The following is a 22877-nucleotide window of genomic DNA, read 5'->3' on the forward strand; positions in this document are numbered from 1 at the left end:
GATGAATATGCATGAGAGTTTGGGCGGGGTCCAGAGCTGCTGGGCTGTGGGCTAAGGTGGCTCATTGTTCTTTTAGAAGAAAGGCATTAGAAGGAAGCCAAAACACCTCCCCAGCGAGCAGAATGGCCTCGGCTTCCTTTCTCTGATGAAGCTGAGGAGAGCAAACCTCAGACTCAGAGAGACAGAAACCCTAACGACCATTCTCTCATCCTCTCAGGGATATAAATAATCAGGCGCCATCAAGAATGCAAGTATCTCTTCTCCAAGTGTAGCATTTAATTACTCTCCTCACTACGCATACGAATTACGGAGGCTGACTGGGTGATGAGAGTCACCTCTCCTGGCTTCCCTGGAAACGAGGCTGCCACTCCCCATTTCTTACTTCTGCTGCACAGAAAGCTGAGCATCCTGGGGTGCTTTTTGCCTTTGACCTCTGGTAAGACCCCTAAAGCTCTCAGTGACCAGGCTGTTGTGGAAGTGCTGGGACATAGTGGGTGCTCGAAAGAGGCATGGGCATGGACTCGGTGAAGTCCATTAAGACATGGAGGCCGCTAGTTCCAAAATCAGCAAGTACCAGGGCTCCCTGGACTACCACTAAGCAGGGTTTAATGAGGATAAATGAGACACCAGGAGGACCAGGTCTTCTCTTTAGCAGTCTCCATTCCTTCTTCCCTGACCACCAGTGGGAGATAGTCATTCTCCAGACATTAGTCCAGTGAATATGAAAAGGGTTTATTTATTAAAAATTCAATTTGTCCCACAAACTTAGGTTCACAAAATGCTCCCTTTGGGTTTTCTTTCTGAAGTATCACATTGGTCTCCTGAAGTAGAGATGAAAAGTTAGAGAGAAATGTTGAAAAAGAGTTTTCCCGCAAGATCATTTGTTTCAGTTACACACAAATAAAGGCTGGCCTCTGGCCGGGCACAGTGGCTCACTCCTGTAATCCCAGCACGTTCGGAGGCCGAGGTGGGCAGATCACCTGAGGTCAAGAGTTCAAGACCAGCCTGGGCAACATGGGGAAACCTCATCTCTACTAAAAATACAAAAAAATTAGCCAGGTGTGGTGGTGGGCACCTGTAACCTCAGCTACTCAGGAGGCTGTGGCAGGAGAATTGCTTGAACATGAGAGGCAGAGGTTGCAATGAGCCAAGATCGTGCCATTGCACTCCAGCCTGGGCGACAAGAGTGAAACTCCATCTCAAAATAAATAAATAAATAAATATAAAGGCTGGTCTCTGGCTCCATGGTGAGATGGAGTCTCGTTCTGTCGCCCAGGCTGGAGTGCTGTGGCACAATAATACCTCACTGCAGTCTCCATCTCCTGGGTTCAAGAGATTCTTTTGCCTCAGTCTCCTGAGCAGCCAGGACTACAGGCATGCACCACCACAGCCAGCTAATTTTTTGTATTTTTAGTAGAGATGGAGTTTCACCATGTTGGCCAGGCTGGTCTCAAACTCCTCACCTCAGATGATCTGCCCGTATCAGCCTCCCAAAGTGCTGGGATTAGAAGGGTGAGCCACTGCACCCGGCCCTATGGTGGAGTTTTGCTACAGAACTTGACCAGACTAGGCCTAGCAAAATCCTTTAATTCATGGGAACATACTTCATTTATAGGCTGTATTTGCCAGGCAGACCTCTGACCTACCCAGAGGGCTCCCTGCAGACCTCGGCTCTCAGATACAGTTTGCTGAGTGCACACATCCTAGACGGGACTTGAGTTTTGCAATCAAGACTCACTGGGGCCTGAAAATCTGTTCATTCTTGGGACTCTTCCCTGAGGTTTCTGCAATCCAGAAGAGGGAAAAGCCAAAGAAAGACAATTGGGTTCACCTATCCACAAACTCCCTAGGTTCAGTACTGAAGAGTCAAGGCTTCGGTAACTCTGAAAACCTAGAGCAGAGCTTCTCCAATCCTTGATGCAAATACCAATTGCAAGAAGATTTAGTATGTAGTAGAGCTGCATTTGAACTCAAGGCACAAACCCAGGCTCCTTTTAGGAGAAGAGCTGCCTCCCTTTTAAAGGGAGACCTTGTTAAAATGCAAATTCTGACTCGGTAGGTCTGGGGTGGGGCCTGAGACTTTGCATTTCTAACACATTTCTAAGCGTGGTCAGTGCTGCTGGTCTGGAAACCATGGTTTGAGTAGAAATAACACAGGGAAGGGCAATGCAAAACTGTGAGGAACTGATTTCATTTCCCCCTTAAACTCCAGACACAGCGAGAGAGAAAAGAGGAGCCACTGTTCTCAGCCTGCCCTACTCACCTCCTCCTAGCCTGAGTGTATCCCTGACACTCAAGATTTATTTTTAACTGCCAGCAGCTTTGATTAGCTTGTCTCTGCTGCTTCAGACACCTGCCGGCAGGATAAATTGGGGGAAAGGAGTGGCTGACCCAGATCTGACAAATCTGAGGCAGGAAGAAAAGTTCTCGGGAATTCGCTGCTTCCCCTTTGCTGAGGCCGGTGAAAACCCCATCACCCGCAGAATGCTAAACTTGCAAATGACCTCACACCACCAGTGACCCTTAGCATGTTTCACCTTAGCATCGGTGAACTGCAGCACTGAACCCATGCCCTTTTGTCACAGGACTAACAGTCACTTCCATGCTCCTACAGCAGCCAGGGCTCTGTCTATGGAGAAGCTCTGCTCTGTGCGGATGCCTGGATTACAGCTTCAGGCATTGCAGCAGCTGTCCTGGTGGATAAGTCCCTGTCACGTCAAGCTAACATTGCTAGTGTTCTGCTTCTAGAAAAGCAGAGGCCCAGGAAGGGAGGCAGGGCACTGGGAGTGCCTTCTGTGTCTCCTAGATGGATTCCGTGGCCTTCTGTGGAGCTGTGGATGTGATAAAGTATGGCTTTCCCTGCACATGCTCAGTTCAAGCAGACACTAAACTCCTAGGAATCAATGGAGGTCTCACTGGATAAGAAGCCTAAATGCCAGTCTGACTCTACCACTTCCTACATGGCCTCGGGCCAGCTTCTGAACATCTCTGCTGCTTGGTTTCCACCTCTGCAAAATCAGGATCATACCAGCACCTGTTTACACGTGGCGGTGCTGTGATGTGTGCTACTGCGTAATGAAGCCATTGCAGGCCATAGCAAGTGCCCAGTACACGTTTTCTGTTTTCAGAGGAGGATATAGGAATTGGCAGGCTTAATGTCTTTCAAGTCAAAAGGTGGAAGCCAACAGAATTCAGATTGTGGTGAGATTGAGCCAGCATCCAGGACACAAGGACGGCCTTTGCCTGCTGGTTGGTCAAGGCTGGCAGCTGCCTGCGGTTGATGCTGGAGAAAGTGCAAGGAGACATGGAGAGCTGCAGGAAGGGCCAAGGAGGGCACTGCAAAGTCAAAGGACACAGTTGCCAGGGGTCATTGGGGACAAACAGGGAGTGGTGGCCTGGTCAAGGGCAGGAAACAAGTTGCAGTCCCCCACACTGGGAAAGCTCAGCAGAGCTGACTCCCTGCAGGCCCTGAGCCTCCAGGTCCCCGTGGAGGGCCAGGGAAGGGTCTCCAGGGCCAGCCTGGCCATCCCACCTGGAGGTTTGCAGCTGTGTGGCTCCTCTGTGAGGCCCACTTTCTATCTGCCAGGTGCACACACACTCTCACCCTGGTCTTACACCCCCTTTGACCAGCTCCTTTCTGCAGCCCCTAGTGCGGCTCTCTTGAATGTGGCTGAGCAGCAAAAACTGAGGTCGTGAAGGATCTCCTTCAGCCTATACCATATGCAGTGCCACTGTGTCCCATGAGCCCACCACAACCCACAAACAGGGCATGCGCCCAGTCCCTAAACACAGTGCTGGCTGCCACAGGCCACAGGCCGGCATGTGAAGAACACCGAGTGTCTGGAGCAGAGAGCTAATGGACACCACACTCCAAAGCACATGAAGGATATTAATTAAATGAAAGTTTTATTTCAAAATTAGTCTTAGAGTATAAGCTGTTTTGGTGGGCTGGAGCCAGACTACATAATGAGCGGTGAAAGTGGCTGCCTTTCCCTCTCCCAACACTGGCAAGGAGGAGGCACCATCACCGGCCCTGCCCCATCATGCATCCAATGATTACTAGCACTAGAAGCCAACGGCAAAGGACCCCGCACGCTTGCTCATGTTTAATCCAGGTTAAGCTATACACGTTTAAATACACGTCGGAGGTTACGTGGTGTCATGCAGTCCCTGTGATGGAATGACTCTTGCTCAGTGACCTCCTGCAGCAAGGCTGCTCCAAAGGGCAAGGTTAGGTAGGGCAGAGCACTGGAATGAGAAGAAAGGAGGGGAGAGTGGTCAGAACACTGTTGCAGGTCGGGACCTCCCAGCCCAGGATAGCACTAGCTTAGAGCAGTCACACAAGCTCCTGAGTGGTGGACAGCCCCACTTAGAGCCTAGAACAAAGGAGAGACAATGCCAAGTGGTTGATGGGTATAATGACTAAGCATGTAGTCTCCAGGGCCTGAGTTCAAATCCTGGATCCGGCCATTACTAACTACATGACCTTAGGAAAATTAACTTCACCTTTCCATGCTTGTTTCTTCATCAGTACAATAGAACATACCTGCGCCTACCCCACGGGATTGTTGAGAGGCATGTGGAAAGTGCTTAGTAAATATTGATTACTTGTATAAATTCATTGGCATTTCAGTAGATCATGAGGGGTAAACTCTAGCCCTCAGGCTACCAAATTTATAGAATCCATTTCTATCATCCTCCTTTGAGAACCTCCTTTGAGAAATATGCCGCTCTTTTAAAATCTTTGAGTCACAGATCCTTTTTATGTTTTTTGTGTTTTTGAGACAGGGACTTGCTGTGTCACCCAGGCTGGAGTGCAGTGGTGTGATCACAGCCCACTGCGGTCCCAGCTTCCTGGGTTCAAGTGATCCTCCCACCTCAGCCTCCTGAGTAGCTGGGACTACTGTCGCACACCACCACACCTGGCTGACTTTTTTGTTTTTTAATTGAGACAAGGTCTCACCACATTGCCCAGGCTGAGCAAGTTCTTTTCAATGTTTAACTTCCTCCTGCTGAAATTTAAGATTAGTCCTTCTGATCCTTATTGAAACAATATAGCTCAGGGTTTCTTAACTGTAGGTCTTACAAATATGGTCCCTCTGCAACGGTACATAGTTTTGTGTGCATGCGGGCAAAAACTAATCAAATAATGGATCTAGACAATGAGCAATCCTCAATGGCTATTAACATCACAAAAGGAAAGACAATCAGACAATATATGTCACCCCATGGAAGTCTGAAAACCTATAACCACCTATAATGTAGTGCTTATCAAAAAATCTGAAGCTGAAGCTGAATCTGATCAGGCCTCTAGTTCTATCAGTTCACAGGCAATAAAGAAGACAGGACAACATATAAAATTATACCATGGGGATGAAATTAGTAAAAATCCACAAGGCGGAAATTCTATGGCACAAACAACCTAGTTTCTCCAACAAACGCATTTCAAGAAATGGAAGAGAGAAAGGAAAGAGAAACCTATACGTATCAAAGAGATGTACAAAACATTATTTCTAATTGCAACATACGGATTTTCATTGGCCCCTGATTCAAACAAATAAACTGAAAAATATTTTATGGGAAAAACAGGGAAATCTGAATACTGATTGCATAGTCAGTAATAAGAAACTTTTGGCTGGGTGCGGTGGTTCATGCCTGTAATTCCAGCACTTTGGGAGGCTGAGGCTGGTGAATCACCTGAGTCAGGAGTTCGAGACCAGCCTGCCCAACATGGTGAAACCCTGTCTCTACTAAGAGTCCAAAAATTAGCCAGGCATGGTGGTGGGCACCTGTAATCCCAGCTCCTTAGGAGGCTGAGGCAGGAGAACTGCTTGAACCTGGGAGACAAAGGTTGCAGTGAGCCGAGATCATGCCATTGCACTCCAGCCTAGGTGACAGAGCAAAACTGTCTCAAAAAAAAAACCTCTTAATTTTTTTGTTGTGAAATGGTATTGTGGCTATGTTTTCCTCAAGAGTTCCTATGTTTTAGAAATGCATACTGAAATAGTTATGAATGAAAATGTATGACAGATTTGCTTCAAAATAACAGGGGAGGGGAGAATTTGGGTAGAGGCATAAATGAAATAAGCCTGGCCAGGACTTAGTAACTGTGGATGCCAGATAATCAGTACCTGAGAGTGTATTATGCCATTCCCTCTACTCTTGGATGTGCCACCGGTTTTCATAATAAAAGGTTAAAAAGTTATGAAAAGATTTAGTTAGTCACACCTCCAGTTTCAAGTGCTCGAAAAGTATTAAATTATCATCAGGCTTTGTTTTTCCCAACTAAAACTAAGTAGCCCAAACTCCACAGAATTTTCACAAAAAGTCCTTTGTTGGTTTGCTGCTCCATGGAAAGTCACTCTGGTGACGGGGGTGATGGAATTTCCTCCTTCAGCCTCATGGCAACACCCAAAGGCGAAACCTATTACTGCAAAGCCTCACTATTGTCCCTGATTTCCCTGGCCCCTGTCTGGTCTGGTCTGGCGTGGAAGTTGGGAAGCTTCCCTAACTAGAGCAGGAGCCCCAGAATACCCTTTCTGCTCCAGGAGAAGGGCTGCTCTTACCTTTTAAAATGTAGTCCGTTAGCAAAGTAGGCACCTTCTCATTATCCTCCTTCATGGCAAAGAGAACTAGGAAAGGAGAGAGAGAGGAGCTAAGATACCATCTGGTCATGAGGCTCACTTATAGGGTCACACGACCCACCAGCCCAGAGTGAGAGAGGGAACCAGGCATGTGATTCAAGGGAACCAGATATTTACTGATTATTGAGCAAAAGTCTAGAAGCCTCTGTCAAGGGTTAGAATTTTGGGGGCAAGGGCTAAAAAACTACCTACTGGTTACTATGTTCGCTATACCTGGATGACAGGTTTAGGTTCAGTCATGTCTCAGACCTTGAGTCCAGGAGTTCAAGACCAGCCTAGGCAACATGGCAGAATCTCATTTCTAATAATTAAAAAAAAATAGCTGGACGTGGTGGCACAGTGGCACATGCCCGTAGTCCCAACTATTTGAGAGGTATCATGTAATACACCCTGTAGCAAACCTGCATATGCACCCCCTTATTCTAAAATAAAAGTTAAACTAAATAAATAAATAAGAGAGTCAGCATTCAACATGGTGCTGGAGGAGAACACAGCAAATGAGCCACAGTGTTTGCCTCTAGGTAGCGGACCTATTGGTGACTTTCCTCTTTTTTTCTTTTTGAGACAGGATCTCACCCTGTCACTCAGGACTGAAGTGCAGTGGCATGTTTTCAGCTCACTACAGCCTCCATTGATTAACCTGCCTAGTTTCAAGGCAGGATAATGAAACTTGAATGCAAGAGTTAGGAGTGACTGCGGAAGAAAGTCCAATGGTGTCGTGAGTCAGTAGCCAGGTCCTGAAAGAGACCCAACCTGAGACCATTGACGGGCTGGTTTGTTTCTGTGTTATTTCTTCTGTATCTTTAGACATGTATTTATCTCTCAACTTAGCTGGATTCTGGGAGGGGCAGGTCCTGGTTTCTCCTGTTTCTTCCTTCCCTCCCTCCCTCCCTCCCTCCCTCCCTTCCTTCTTTCCTTCCTTCCTGCCTTCGTTCCTTCCTTCCTTCCTTCCTTCCTTCCTTCCTTTTTTTTTTTTTTTTTTTGAGACAGAGTTTCACTCTTGTCGCCCAGGCTGGAGTGCAATGGTGTGATCTCGGCTCACTGCAACCTCTGCCTCCCGGGTTCAAGCTATCCTCCTGCCTCAGACTCCCGAGTAGCTGCGATTACAGAAACCCATCACCATGCCCAGGTAATTTTTTGTATTTTTAGTAGAGCCATCTCTACTTTCACCATGTTGGCCAGGCTGGTCTCGAACTCCTGATCTCAGGCGATCCACCCACCTCGGCTTCCAAAAGTGCTGGGATTACAGGCATGAACCACTGCACCCAGCCTGTTTTATTTTTTTCTGCATTTTTAGACATGCTTTCATCTCAACTTAGTTGTCTAGAATACTCTGCAACTGATCATAAGCAGACTAAATGCCATGTCACAAAGAGTATGTAAAAATACAATAATTGCACTTGCCAATGTGTATCTAAATTAATCTCCAAAATCTAAAATTTACAAGGATTGTCTAGTCACAGGAGCTGGTCTTTGGCCTATGTACTTAGTTCAAAGAGTAGGAGAGAGAAGAGACATTGTTCACAAATTCACATGAGGATCTGCCAGAACAGAGACTTCAGAACCTACAGGAGAATTGGTATTCAGAAAAGGTGGCAGTTTTTCTTCTAAAAGCAATAAAATGTTGGAACATAGTATATCCACATGATAGAAGAGACAGCCATAAAAAGAACATTAATAAAATGTTAACTAATGTGAGTAAAATCATGATACAAAATTTTATAGCCAGTATGATCTCAATTATATAGAAAATATACAAAATATTGTGTCTAAAAAACACCAAAATAGTAACCATAGTGGACCAGAAGTTACTTATTTTTCTTCCTTTGCTTTTCCATATTTCCAAAGTAGTCTAAATGATGGATACACTATAGCTATAATTTTTAAAGGAACTTGAAAAATGCAAACAAAACCACTCAGAATTAATTAAAATGAAAGGATTTCACACTGAATACTGAAGAGGTATCTGCAAAAAATTAATAGCTATTTTTTTTGAGCTGTGATAGAACACTTCTATCAACCTTCATAATTTGACCAAATTACTTTCCAAATGCTACTTGTGTGAAAACAAAACACTTATAAACGTCAGTTCATCTCTATTTTCTCCCTTAAAAAAAAAAATCTTAGTGCCCATTTATGCAAATAAAGGAGTTTACAATGAGTTAAGAACAAGTCACTGTATTTTGAATTTAAAATTCCTGATTCTCAAGGGCACAGTGTCTATTGATGTAGGCAGGATTTCCATTTGCCAGAACCTCCTGCTTTAGTTCTCCAAATTGATTTAAAAAAAAAAACAAAAACGGAACTTTTGACCACCTTCAGTACCAGGGCTCAGCAAGTATCCATCCTGCTGAGCTGAACAGAAGCTCAGCTTCCCTTCCCCTGGGTTATCCAGTAGCCCCAAACTCGCCTACTCCCTCCAGAGCAGGCTGCAGTGGGTGGGGCCTCCTTAGCTGTCACTCTGCAGAGCACGGTTTCGGGTTGCCAGAGAAATGGAATTTCCCTCGTGATCTTCTGGGCCTGTCACCACATCTCAGCCTAGGATTTTTCTCTTCCTAAGAGGGCCAAACTGACATGATGGCTAATGCAATGTGCCCCCCAGCCCTTTGGGGGTCATACTGTTTGATGTATATAAACAGTTATTATCTACAAAAGGTTCTTTATTACACACAGTCTTCCCTCGCAACTCAAAATGTTTATTAATATTTGACAATAGAACCAAAGTGGAGGAGAGGAGGCAGTCACTTCCTGGAAGGAAAGTTAGACTGTATTTTTTCCAGTCAGCCTTACCCCACCCAACAAGAAGCTTCGCTTCTCATTGAAAATGCAGCCAGACCCACAGACTGGGTACCCTGCTTCAAGGGGCACAAGGGCCTACCAGACAACCTCAATTTGTAGGGAGAGAGAAAACAGGGGGGCAGAGGATGCCAAGCCTTGAGAACTGCAGGGGGTGGGGGCGAAAAAGTCCCCTGCACCAGCACCCCCCACCCAACACCCCAACCTTTTTCACCAGCTCATTTCTTTTTCCCAGCAGGTCTCTTCCCTTACAGGAAACAGGGGAAAGAAAAGACAGCTTTGGTTATCACTGCAGAGTGTTTTAATTTTACACTGTGCAGGAGGATGTGACGCAGTCACTTGGAGGTTATTTTGGCCCATCTAAACCTGCCTTGAGGAGTCCTGGGCCTGCAGCACCGGAGGTACAACATACAGGCAAAAAGGGAGAAAAAGAAGCTGCTGATCTGGCTGAGAACAAGAGGAACTCACTGTTTGTCAGCATCTGCAGGTCTTCCACCGACGGAGGAGAGGCTTTCTTCTCGTAAGGAATGACTGTGTTCAGATACTGCAAGACAAACAGCAGACAGGGGGCTTGAGGCAGAAGACAAGGTTCCTCTGCGTTGAGATTTAGCCTTTCTTTAAGATACACACCGCAAATCTGACCTTCTTTGAAATGCTTATAGACACTGGCGCATCACTGTTTCAGAACTTCTTTCTCATCTTTAGAGGATGTCTCTTTGAAAGTAAGACTTTCCTACATTTAGCCAGGAAAACTCTCCATCCCAACTTCTAGATTCTTCCCACACTACAAACTTTTCTGTTATTTAGGAATCCTAGGGAGCTTTTTCACCTTCAGACTGACAGCAGAGAATATCTCCAAGGGGATTATATTTTCTTATTCTTTGCAGGGCAATTTGAGAAGGAATTATTTCTCTTTTGTCAAAAAAGATAGGCAAGAGAACCTCAACCCCGCCCAGGGTCTCTGAGGTCAGATTTGCTCCCTCTGCTGGATATCAGTTGCTCCTAAAACAAAACAAGCATCAGGGCCTATGGGCTATCTCAAAGGAGTTCCAAGAAGCCTGAGATGGTGAGTGCCAGAGCTCTAGACAAAAGCTAAGAAGCTCACTTTTTTTTTTTTTTTCGAGATGGAGTCTTGCTCTGTCATCAGGCTGGAGTGAAGTGTCATGATTTCAGCTTACTCCAACCTCCACCTCCTGCCTCAGCCTCCCAAGTAGCTGGGATTACAGGCACCTGCCACCATGCCTGGCTAGTTTTTGTATTTTTAGTAGTGACAGGGTTTCATCATGTTGGGCAGGCTGGTCTTGAACTCCTGACCTCAGGTGATCCACCTGCCTCAGCCTCCCAAGTGCTGGGATGACAGGCGTGACCCACCGCACCCGGCCAGAAGTTCACATTTTAGTCTCGGCTCTGCCACTGGCAGTGTATGTGGCTTTGGAAAAACACCTTGGATCTCCAGGCCATAGTTATCACTGCCATAAAACAAGAGGACTGGGTTAGATGCTGCGAAAATCTCTTTCCCTGATGCAGTTCTAGAATTCTAGCACTTAGAATTCAGCTACAAATATGTTTAAAACATATATACTTTCATGTGCAGTTATGCCATCATCTCAAACTTGTCTGTTCACATGACAGCCATGTCTATTAGATTATACACTCCATGAGGGCAGGGATCAGGACTCTTCACCTTTGCACCTGAGGGCCTAACAACAGAGCTTAGCACATAACAGGCACTTGATAGAAGTTGTGAATGCTGTCTTAATAACCAGAAATGCAAGCTACTTCACAGCAAAATTACTGAGCCAACCAAAAGCCGCGGCATGGGTTACAACCAGAGCTGGCTGCTGCAGAGGCTGTCTTAGTGGGAAAGGCTCGGCTGGTGGTCCAGTGTGCTGGGAAGCTAATTAAACTCTAGGAGAGGATCTATCATCAAAGGGGCTCCCTTTTAATACATTTCATCCTTAAAACAACTTAAGTCGTAGACCTACAAGCAGTGTTGAGTTGTAAGTCTTGTCTATGTTCTGGAACGCCAGGGCTCAAAAAAAAGATGCACGTTTAAAAAAGATATTCTGTTCCTCCTTAAGAGGAAAAGCAAGTGTTAGGATCCCTACCCTCTTAAATAAAGGCTGGGATAATTCTGGTGAGTCACTGTCCCCTTGAGTTGTTGGGGAGGCCGAGCTGCGGGAGTCTAGGAAGAAAGCTGGGAGCAGGGAGACTGCTCGTACCTGTTTGTCAGTTCCTGAGGAGCCAAAGGTCTGGCGGATGCCACTCTGCAGAATGTTGGAGATACCTTCCATGCTGAAGCGCTGGGGGGAAGAGAGACACTCAAGAAGGGCAAATGCTTCCTGCTCCATCGTCACCAGACCCAGGGGCCACTCAGCTACCAGGCTGTCCACACCCCAGGGTTCTGTGACTAGACAGTAAGTGTAAGATGTTGGCATACGGAGACAGGCTAGAATTGAAGCCTGAACTTTGCAAGAAGAAATAGAGTCTCAAAAACTCTTATTTTAGTAAGTCCCTCAGGGCCACAACACCCCTCTGCATCCCCCAATTTTCCTCCTTTTATCCTCTACCATGCAAACAGAAAACTAAAGCAGTTCAGTCAAACTCAGATGAACCATGATGCAAAGACAGAGGAAAACAAAATGTTCAGCTATCAGAAAAGGCTGTCTTAAAGAAGCTGTCCTGATCTGAGAAGGTTTTTTCAAAATGTACATGTGGAGGCCTAATTCCATAGGTCTGTGAGAGAGCCTAGGGAAAGGCATTTTGAAAAAGCTCCTTAGATAATTCTACTGAGCTCCCCTGATTTAGAACCACGGGTGGCTAGGCGCAGTGGCTCACACCTGTAATCCCAGCACTTTGGGAGGCCAAGGCAGGCGGATCACAAGGTCAGGAGTTTGAGACCAGCCTGACCAACATGATGAAACCCTGTCTCTACTAAAAATACAAAAATTAGCTTGGCATGGTAGTAGGCGCCTGTAATCCCAGCTACTCAGGAGGCTGAGGCAGGAGAATTGCTTGATCCTGGGAGGTGGAGGTTGCAGTGAGCTGAGATAGTGCCACTGCACTCCAGCCTGAACAACAGAGCAAGATTCCACCTCAAAAAAAAAGAAAAAGAACCATGGGTTTGGAGCTGCGGCCAGGTGTGGTGGTTCATGCCCTTAATCCCAACACTTTAGGAGGCCAAGATGGGCAAATCAACTGAGGTCAGGAGTTCAAGACCAGCCTGGCCAACATGGTGAAACCCATCTCTACTAAAAATACAAAAATTATGTGGGTGTGGTAGCATGAACCTGTAGTCCCAGCTACTATGGAGGCTGAGACAAGAGAATTGCTTGAACCCAGGAGGCGGAGGTTGCAGTGAGCTGAGATCGCACCACTGCATTCCAGCCTTGGTGAAAAAGCGAGACTCTGTCTCAAAAAAAGAAAACGATAAGGTGTCTGATCATTTTCAATCACTGAAACACCCTAGCACACCCTAAAGAGACCAGTCAGAACAAGAACCTGGGACATGAGGAGGGATTTGGATCCAGAGTCCTGAGGGCCATCTCAGGACTCCCAACACAAAATGCCCTCACCCCACTGTCTCTAAGGTCTTGCCTACAGACAACACAAGCCGAATTCAATTATTTCCCAATGTTTGCATGCTGACTCCCCGGGTTACACGTGAGCCCTATGGGGGAGTGGAGGAGACAGGTATATCGTCCCCCTTTCTGACCCCCTGTCTGTCACAGTGTGCTGCTCACCACCGCTGCTCAGTAAACGTGGTTGATTCCCCTGCAGGGTTGGTAGGGCACTGAAACAGAGTTCGAGGTTGGAGGCACCCAGTCTTCTGCTTGTTGTTCACATACCTTGAGAGGCATCTGGTTTCCCTTTTCTATCCGGCTGCTCTGCAGGCTCAGCCCTTTCTCTTTCCGCCTCTTTTTCATCAGTTCTCGCTGCTCCTTCTGCTTGTTCTGAACCTCAATAAGCACCGTGATAAAGGAGTTCTTCACTTCCTTCTCAAACTCCAGCTCATCCCGACGAGCCAGCTGCTGCACCAGCTCCTCCGAGAAGTCACGGATGGCACCCTCCACCTGGTCCAGCAGCTCGGTTAGCTCAGACCCAGACATGTGCCTCAGCCCTGCAGGGGAAGACCGACCTGCAGATAACACCTGCATCCATACCAGAGCATGCTGGAGAGGCTCCTGAGGCCACCACCACTCAAGATGGGACTGCCCTGCGGAGGAGACCCCTTCCAACTCCTTAAAGATCCAAGAAAGACCTTCACAATTTAGGGGCATGCTGGGAAGGGAGGGGCCTGTGTACTGACTACAGAAGAGAACACCTCTCTCAGGAAACAAAGGAGGAAGAAGATACAGCCCACAAGGAAGTCTGTGGACTCTGTCAACAAAAAAGGGGATGGACAGACAGACTGTTTGTTCCTTCTATTTTCCATCTGTCTCCATAAGATTCGTTGTGTGAAATGGGTCAAGAAATGAGGATGGAAAAGTGATGGGAGGGAGGTTTTTGTCATCCATCTGAAGAGCAAGAGACATGTGCTTATTCCCAATAACTGATCAAGATATAGCTTATGGCCCACACACAAAAAAAGCCGACCATCTCAGCCCTTCTTTACATCTCTGGTCCTGTGTCACAGCTCAAGTATTCAGAAATATGTGAAACCTGGAAGATTGGCAGCATGCATGAAAAAATAAAGCCTCACTCGTCAGCATGCAGCAGTCAGCTACTTTCAGAGAAAAGAAAAGGGAACCTGAGATCATGGGAAACAGACAACTCTAACTTTTAAAAGTCCCCTAAGACTTCTTCATTTAAAATAGATTTGGGTATTTTATTCCAAATTTTTCTGTTTACATATTACACATTTTCATAGTTGAGATTATACTTGTATACACGTCTAAACTATGCTTTAAAACTTTATACACTTTAGACTGGGCATGGTGGCTCACGTCTGTAATCCCAGCACTTTCAGAGGCTAAGATGGGTGGATCACCTGAGGTCAGGATTCGAAACAAGCCTGACCAGCATGGTAAAACCCTGTCTCTACTAAAAATACAAAATTAGCCAGGCGTGGTGATGCGTGCCTATAATTCCAGCAATTCAGGAGGCTGAGGGAGGATAATCGCTTGAACCTGGGAGGCAGAGGTTGCAGTGAACCAAGATTGCACCATTGCACTCTAGCCTAGGCAACAAGAGAGAAACTGTCTTAAAATAAAATAAAATAAAAATAAACATTATACATTTTAAGCATTTTCTGATTAAAAGTTATTTTAAACATTAAAAAAATTTTTTAGGTCTGCTGCAGTGGCTCAGACCTGTAATCCCAGCATAGGGGATTTCTTGAGGTCAGGTGGATTTCTTGAGGTCAGGAGTTCGAGACCAGCCTGGCCAACATGATGACACTCCGTCTCTACTTAAAAAAAAAAAAAAGGTAATAATCAACATTGAAAAATACAATACAATACATTTGGGAAACAGGTTTTAAAATGTGTCTCCATCTAATGGTATCTTTTTGCAGGGAGAAGAAGAATTAATTAATTTATTTATTTTTTATTTTTAAGTTTTGTGGGTGCATAGTGGGTGGATGTGTTTATGGGCACATGAGATGTTTTGATACAGACATGCAATGCATAATAATCACATCATGGAGAATGGGGTATCCACTCCCTCAGGCATGTATCCTTTGCATCACAAACAATCCAGTTATACTCTTTTAGTTATTTTTAAATGTACAATGTCTAATGGTATCCTTCACTTTCACCTCAGAATCCATTTTCCTCTTCCTCTTTGTTTCTGCTTCGCCTGGATATTTGCTGACTTGGTTGGCAAATATTCTTATTCTGCTCTTTGGAGCTGTCCTCTCCCCCTTCTGTTTTTTTTTTTTGTTTTTTGTTTTTTGTTTTTTTTTTGCCATTTCACTCTGCATTTCAGCTGTTTTCGCAAGTCTTTTGCTGAACGTGTCTATGTTTGGGACCTTTGTGTGGCTGAGAAAGGCCTGACTGAAGCAGTCGGGAATGCAGAGAGGCAGCCAAGTCCAGTTCAGCACTGAGCAGACTCTGCGGCCACCTCCTGCCTGCCGCTGCTATTCAGAGCCAAAGTCTCACTGCGGGATGCAGGCCTTCAGATTTTTTTGACCACTTCTAACCTGTGGTTGACCTTTGAACCCTGACCAAACCACCTTCTCTCTCCATTGCTTTTAAGTTCCCACCTCCCACGGGTGGATCTGCTCCGGGGATGGGGCCCCTCCTGCAGCGCCTGCATCAATACCTACGGGCTGATGAATTTTTTTGCATCCTGCTGTTATACTTTCTCATTTCATGCTTCATCCAGCCCTTTCTTGTGCACAATCATAATTACTATAAACCTGTGTCAGATAGTTAATATGATACACGGATTAAGAGGATGGCCCCTGGAGTTAAGCTACTTGGCTTCACCCCTTATGACTTGAGCATGGTCTAAGGGCAAATACTAATTTTAAATGTGAGGCTTGATTCTTTGTGTTGAAAATAAGGGAAGAGACTTTTCTTCTCCCCCACCTCCCTTTTCTTTCAGAATTTCTTCTACCTGTCCTTTTCAATCTCTCAAAGATTTAAATTAAATCTTTAAAATAAAGGTGTGTTACATTTATTTTAAATTATTGTCATGGCTAAATAAGCCTCTTGCCCTTCTTATAATTCAGGAGAGTTTCTTCAAGGGCCTGTAAGTCACTGCTTTGAAATATAATCATCAGGCTGGGCTCAGTATCTCACGCTTATAATCCCAGCACTTTGGGAGGTCAAGGCAGGAGGATCACCAGGTCAAGAGTTTGAGACCAGCCTGGCCAACATGGTGAAACCCCATCTTTACTAAGAATACAAAAATTAGCTGGGCATAGTGGTGCATGCCTGTAATCCCAGCTACTCGGGTGGCTGAGGCAGGAGAATTTCTCGAAACCAGGAGACAGAGGTTGCAGTCAACTGAGGTGGCACCACTGCACTTCAGCCTGGGCAACAGAACAAGACTCTGTCTCAAGAAAAAAAAAGAAAAGAAAAAAAGAAATATAATCATCAAAGAAGATAATGCTCAATCTCCCACTGTTCTGAGCAGAGGAGCCTAACTCCCTTCTGACTCCAAATTGCAAAACCTACTCAATGTAATGAGTTCCATTTATCCACTTAGCTACACAAGAGTGAGACTGATTTTTGTCTTTGCAGTCTCTTTAGAGAGTTGTCTGTGATGTGGCTCCCATCTGGTTTAATGCTCATTCAATAATAAGACAGTTTTCTAGGCCCGGCATGGTGGTTCACACCTGTAATCCCAGCACTTCGGGAGGCAGAGGCGGGTGGATCACCTGAGATCAGGAGTTTGAGACCAACGTGGCCAACACAGAGAAATCCTGTCTCTATTAAAAATAACAAAAAATAGCTGGGAGTGGTGCCATGTGCCTGTAATCCCAATCCCAGCTATTCAGGAGGCTGAGGCAGGAGAATCACATGAACCCGGAAGGCAGAGGCTGCAGTGAGCCAAGATCATGCCACTGCACTCCAGCCTGGGTGACAGAGCAAGACTCTGTCTCTAAAAAATAAAAATAGTAATAAAATAGCTTTTTTTTCTCATCTATCTTTGTGGAGAGGTTTTCTGGACAGGAAGGAGATCTCATTTCTAATGATATTTCCCTAACAGTGGCCTTGAACAAGCCATGTAACCTCTGAAAGACTCAGCTTGATCCTAATGGGGTTGGTGTGAAGATGAAATATTAGGTATAGAAAGCCTTAGAATAAGGCCAGGTGCAGTAGCTCACACTTGTAATCCCAGCACTTTGGGAGCCTAAGGCAGGCAGATCATTTGAGGCCAGGAGTTCAAGACCAGCCTGGCCAACATGGTGAAACCTCATCTCTACTAAAAATACAAAAATTAGCAGGGCATGGTGCCATGTGCCTGTAGTCCCAGCTACTCAGGAGTCAGGCTTGAGAATCACTTCTCAACCTGGGAGGTGGAGGTTGCAGTGAGCCAAGACCATGCCACTACACTCCAGCCTGGGCAACAGACAGAGACTGTCTCAAAGAAAAAAAAAGTCTTAGAATAAGGTCTGGCACATAGAAAGCACTTTAAAAATGTAAGCTGTTATTATTACCTTTTTTTTTCATTGATTTTATGGTAGCATCATTCATTGCTTTTACATATTCTGCCATAGTCTTGCTCTTTGGTTAGTTTTAACATTCAAATTTTGCTTGACTACCTTATTTTTTTCTCAAAAATGCAAACTTCTCCAAGTAGGAAGATAAGATGCCAAGTAGGAAAGGTATTGCTGACTGCCTAGATATGCAAGGCTCTGCTCTGGGGTAGTGATCAGGGTTCTATTAGCCATGTAGAAGCACACAGCCCAGAGCCCGGCCCAGAGCAGGTGCTTCCTCCTCCGCCAGCCCAGCGCCCAGGGCCCTCACCTTCATAGGACCAGTTGTTGTTGAAGGTCTGTGTCAAGGCCTGCATCTCCTGCAGGAGGACCGAGTCTGCCTGGGAGGAGGTTTCTCCCCCATCCTCTTCTTCCAGAACCTCCTCTTCTTCCTCAGGGTCTGGGGAGTTCTGCATCATTTCCTCAATCTCCTCAATTACCTGACAAAGGTACACAAGAGAGTGCTAACTCTGTTCTCTGCTAGAGGGGCATTCTGGCTTGAATTTTGATCAGTTAAGGATATTTCTAATTAGCTATCTGAAAATTTCTAAAGCAATATTGCTTTTAAATAAATACTGAATAATAAAAATAGTTCTAATTAAGACTTGCATATACTCTTTCTTTAACGTAAAGCACTCTTTAATGTAAAACCTCTTCCAAGAGCTCCATTTAGATAAATGATTGATTGGAAATAAACTACTCTTTCAGGAAGCAAGACAGAGCTGCCTGGAAGGGAACATTTACTTCAATTTGCTGAGCTCTTTATTTCTAAGTCGGAAAATATTTTATTCACCCAACTTTAACACAAAACCCAGTCCATTAATTGTCCTAATACATATGACTGAAAAAACAGCATGCTCCTAGAACAACACAAAATGGGGAGGAAAACAACTACTTCTCCAGAATTCACCTAGACAGGAACCGAAGCTGCCCAGCATCAAATGAAAATAGAGATAATAAAATAATAGAAGGATAGGTGGAGTCTAGAAAGCAGCAAATAGATGAGAACCCCAGCTCTAATCTAGACCATTGACAGGAGCCAGCTCTCAGAAGTGGAGGGAAAATTAGATATCTGCCAAAAGGAATAAAAGCGAGTTACTAGGTGGGCATGGTGGCTCATGCCTAGAATCCCACCACTTTGGGAGACCAAGGTAAGTGGGTCACTTGAGCTCAGGAGTCCAAGACCAACCTGAGCAACATGGTGAGAACCCTGTTGGGGTCAGTCAAAAATTGGCCAGTCATGGTGATGTGTGTCTGTAGTCCCAGCTATCTGGGAGGCTGAGGTAGGAGGATGGTTTAAGCCCAGGAGGCGGGGATTGCAGTGAACTGAGTTTGGGCCACTGGACTCCAGCCTGAGCAACAGAGCCAGATCCTGTCTCAAAAAAAAAAAAAAAAAAAAAAAGGTGAATTACTTTGTACATTAATTATTTATAAATAAAGAAGACTGCTGCTGAAAGCAGGTCTTTAGATGAGTTCAGTCCCAACCTTAACCTTGTCTGTCCTCTGTAGATGGACTAAATCCCCAAGGCCGGTACTGTAGTCTTTGAGGTGGGTTTTTACACAATGGGCTGGACCAAAGGTAAGGGGCTTCAGGGTCTCCTTCTTTAGAATAATTTCTGTTCTTATTCCCAAACCTTTTCATCTCTACTCACAAACTTAGGAGATACCTGGTCTTTGACTACTGGAAGTCATTTTACAGAATGCAACCAAATGACGCAAACCCCCGTGAAGATCTTATGGCTGAATTTCCCTTTCTCTAAGAGTAGTTATAATTGAGTTCATATCATTGAATTGTAGTTCCTTCTACCATTCATAAGAATAGCTATTGGCCCCTATTTTTTTAAATCTGGTTTTCTTCAGTCTCCTAATCCTCACCTGTTTCAGTTCCCACCTTTTTTTTAAATCACAGATAGGAAAAAGCACTTTCTGGCACTGAAGACTCCCAGTGGAGCTTTGCGGAATGACTTTGTGGAAACTTGTGTAGCGTTTAGCGCAAAATAAGCACCCATAAAGATTTGTTGACTAAAACACTGAATAAGGAATCCAGAAACAGAACATTATCCTCCCTAAGTAATAAATTATTAAAGCTATGATGATCTCAACTGGATGCGAAACACTCTATCTTTTTTCACAAAGTCGAAGTGGCTCTAAGACTCCTTTTCGAAGGCTCAAAATTTTGAGTGTTCTATGAAACCTAAGAAAATATTCATCACACAGAAGCCTCATCTGTCACTTCTCTTTTTGGAAAAACAGTTATTTGGGACCCTTGTTTACACATCTTGACTCCAAGTTCAACGAATTACAATAAGAAGGTTTAGCAGTAATCAAAGCTATTAAACACTACACCTGTCTCTGGCTACTATCAGAGACTGACCCCAACAATCCCGAGTGTCAAGAATGATGTTCATGTTCACTGCAGGTGGGTAACCTAAGGCAGAAAGAGAAATGAAATCCCTTATCAAAAATACTCTGAGTTAGTTGGACAGGCACTATGGCTCATGCCTATAATTCCACCATTTTGGGAGGCCAAGGCAGGTGGATCACTTGAGTTCAGGAGTTTGAGACCAGCCTGGGCAGCATGGTGAAACCTCATCTCCACTAAAAATAAAATTAGCTGGGCAGGGTGGTACACACCTGTAGTCCCAGCTACATAGGGGCCTGAGGTGGGAGGAGCTTGAGCCAGGAAGGTTGAGGCTGCAGTAAGCCATGATTGTGCCACTGCACTCCAGTCTGGCTGACAGGGTGAGATCCTGTCTCAAAATGAAAAAAAAAAAAAAAAAAAAAAAGCCAGGGGTGGTGGCTCACACCTGTAATCCCAGCACTTTGGGAGGCTGAGGCAGATGGATCACTTGAGGTTAGGAGTTCAAGACCAGCCTGGCCAACATAGTGAAAGCCACATCTCTACCAAAAAATTTTTATTTTAAATTAGCCTGGCATGGTGGCATGTGCCTGTAGTTTCAGCTACTTAGGAGGCTGAGGTATGAGAATCACTTGAAATCAGGAGGTGAAGGTCACAGTGAGCCAAGATCAAGCCACTGCACTCCAGCTTGTGCAACAGAGTATTTTCTGTCTCAAAAAATATATATAAAGAAAAAATATACTGTGAGTCATCAGCACAGGCACCACATGACCACATTTCTTCCTTCTGCCTTAAATGGATGTGGCAAGTATATTCTCCAAAACTTTTTCTCCATCAAAAGAATAAGAGGTTCCAATAACCTGGAGAGATACTCATACCTGATCTGCTGTGAGCAGAGGCTCCTCATTGATACCAGAATCATTTTCACTCTTCTCATTGAACTCTTCCTCTTCTTTCTCATGGATCTGGAGAAGAGAAGGGGACATGGAATTCTGGATGATGATCAGCAGAAGTGGGATTGCCTCGAGTCTCAAGAATGGATGATACTGACTTGGAGGCCACTCCAGCCAGCTGCTGTCTAAACAGTAGAGCTGAAGAGGTGTCCAGAGTTTCCTCCAATTCCAAACATATCCCTGCCCCATCACTCAATCCAGCATGCCAAAAATCCAGCATGAAGCACTGAATCCAGCTTGGGAGGAAAAGATAGTAGGGGAGTGGCCAGCACCATTCTGACCCAAAGGGAACAGCACCATTCTTTAACCCACAGACAGGGCATCCTGGGGTGAACAAAGGCACCTTCTTCTCCAGGTAAGTGACACTGCAACCTACTGCAGCAAAGATGTCCCGTTTTTGTTAAGGCGTTCCAGCCCGGGGGTTTGTTTCCAGATTTTGTCTTACTAGGCATTTTAAGAAATAGGTTGTTCTAGTTCAAATAATGATGACTTCCAGCATTTGATGAAATGTCATCCTGTTACTGGAATCCAGGCATGATTTCATAGCTGATGGTAGATGTAAGAAGTCTACATGGGACATGCCACTGAATAAAGTGACCACATGAACTAAACAACAACAAAAATATGAAAGAAAAATCCATTTATCTCATTTGCCCTGTGTCTCTATAATTCCATAATCCCCAGTAAGATTCTGAAAGTTCATAGCCATCAAGATTCCAGATTTTTAAATCTAACAAGATAATCAAAACATATCTGGCTTACCTGACCATATTCCAAACTGTCATAGCCTGGCATTTACAGTCCAGTCCTGCACAAAAATTGATCACTAAACGCTTAACAAGCTGTATGTCTAGAATTCTGATTCAAATGTCATCCAAGAGGGAGGCAGGAGGTGTCTCTAGGAAATCTCTCTGCTGAGTCACCTCTCATCCAGCTCTAGGAAATCTCTCTGCTAAGTCACCTCTCATCCAGGAATGAATCCTCCTTGCGCTTTCGCAGCTGGCACACTGATTGGCTCTTCCCTGGGGCTTGTATTCTGCCTCTTCTAATGGGAAACAGCCCAGCTCCCATCCAAGTAATCATAACAGAGGTAATCTATTCTCAGAAACTTCTCCCTCTACTGTGAGCTCTGCCTTGGCAGACACCCCTAACAGAGCACATCACCTTCTATCTCTATTTGCTTAAAACCAGGACTATGTCACTAAAAAAAATAAAATAAAATAAGCAAATATATCTTAAATGCCGTCCACACGCAACCTGGATACGGGCAGGACACGAAGGTAATGCAATCATCTGAGGGACCTGTGTGCCAGATGGTGACATCTATTTCTGCTGTCAAACCCATATGCTCCTCTCTCTGCCAAGTCCCCCACCTGCGGTAGCCTCATGGTTTCCACTACTCCTCACTATGCAGAACAAAATCCTGGAGCTACACTATGTTCACAACTACACCCATGTGGAAGAACTTTCTTCAGGCCAGAAAGTCTTGCAGTAGAAGCTAACCCAAAATTAGGAGAATGAAGATACATTTTTACCTCCAGACAAAACATAAGGGAGAAAAAGGAAGAAATTTATCAATATGTACCCAGCCCAAGTTAGTGTGAGCCCAAGTTAGGCTCATCTGGGAAACGGGGTTATTTTTTATAAGCATCCAACAGCAACTGTTAGTCTATAACCAGAATTTGGCAGGGGGTAGGGAGCAGTGGGCACTAAGTCTATAAAAAATGGAATGTTTACATTTTCTGAAATGTGGCTGATTTTCCCTGACTGTTAATAATACTTCTTTCAACTACGCCATCTCCTCCCTCCCCGAGGTCCTCACTCCTTGGGGAGTTCCAGGAAGAAGACAGGGAGGATGCTTCTAGGGATAGATCCTTCTGGCTGCTCAGATGCTAACAAGCCTGGGCTGTAGCTCGAATGATGGACTAGTAGAGCTTCTCTCCCCTCCCCTTCTCAGGCACAAAGCCTCCAGGTCT

The 22877-nt window shown here is 45.0% G+C and overlaps 1 protein-coding gene across 3 annotated transcripts in view; it reads right to left on the reverse strand.

Moving 5' to 3' along the window:
• Positions 1-3889: 3889 nt before the first annotated feature.
• Positions 3890-22877, reverse strand: part of FEZ1 (fasciculation and elongation protein zeta 1) — a 56571-nt gene continuing 37583 nt past the window's right edge. For all 3 annotated transcript variants that reach the window (XM_002754557.7, XM_035264998.3, XM_035264999.3), the window contains exons 4-10: positions 20827-20913; positions 17861-18029; positions 13289-13560; positions 11663-11743; positions 9909-9984; positions 6567-6632; positions 3890-4248 (exon numbers count right to left, since the gene is read on the reverse strand). In XM_002754557.7, coding sequence (XP_002754603.1) covers positions 4232-4248; positions 6567-6632; positions 9909-9984; positions 11663-11743; positions 13289-13560; positions 17861-18029; positions 20827-20913 — 768 coding nt within the window. In that variant the 3' untranslated portion in view covers positions 3890-4231. The remainder of the gene's footprint in view (positions 4249-6566; positions 6633-9908; positions 9985-11662; positions 11744-13288; positions 13561-17860; positions 18030-20826; positions 20914-22877) is intronic.

Source organism: Callithrix jacchus, chromosome 10 (assembly GCF_049354715.1).
Source record: "Callithrix jacchus isolate 240 chromosome 10, calJac240_pri, whole genome shotgun sequence".
Taxonomy (NCBI): domain Eukaryota; kingdom Metazoa; phylum Chordata; class Mammalia; order Primates; family Cebidae; genus Callithrix; species Callithrix jacchus.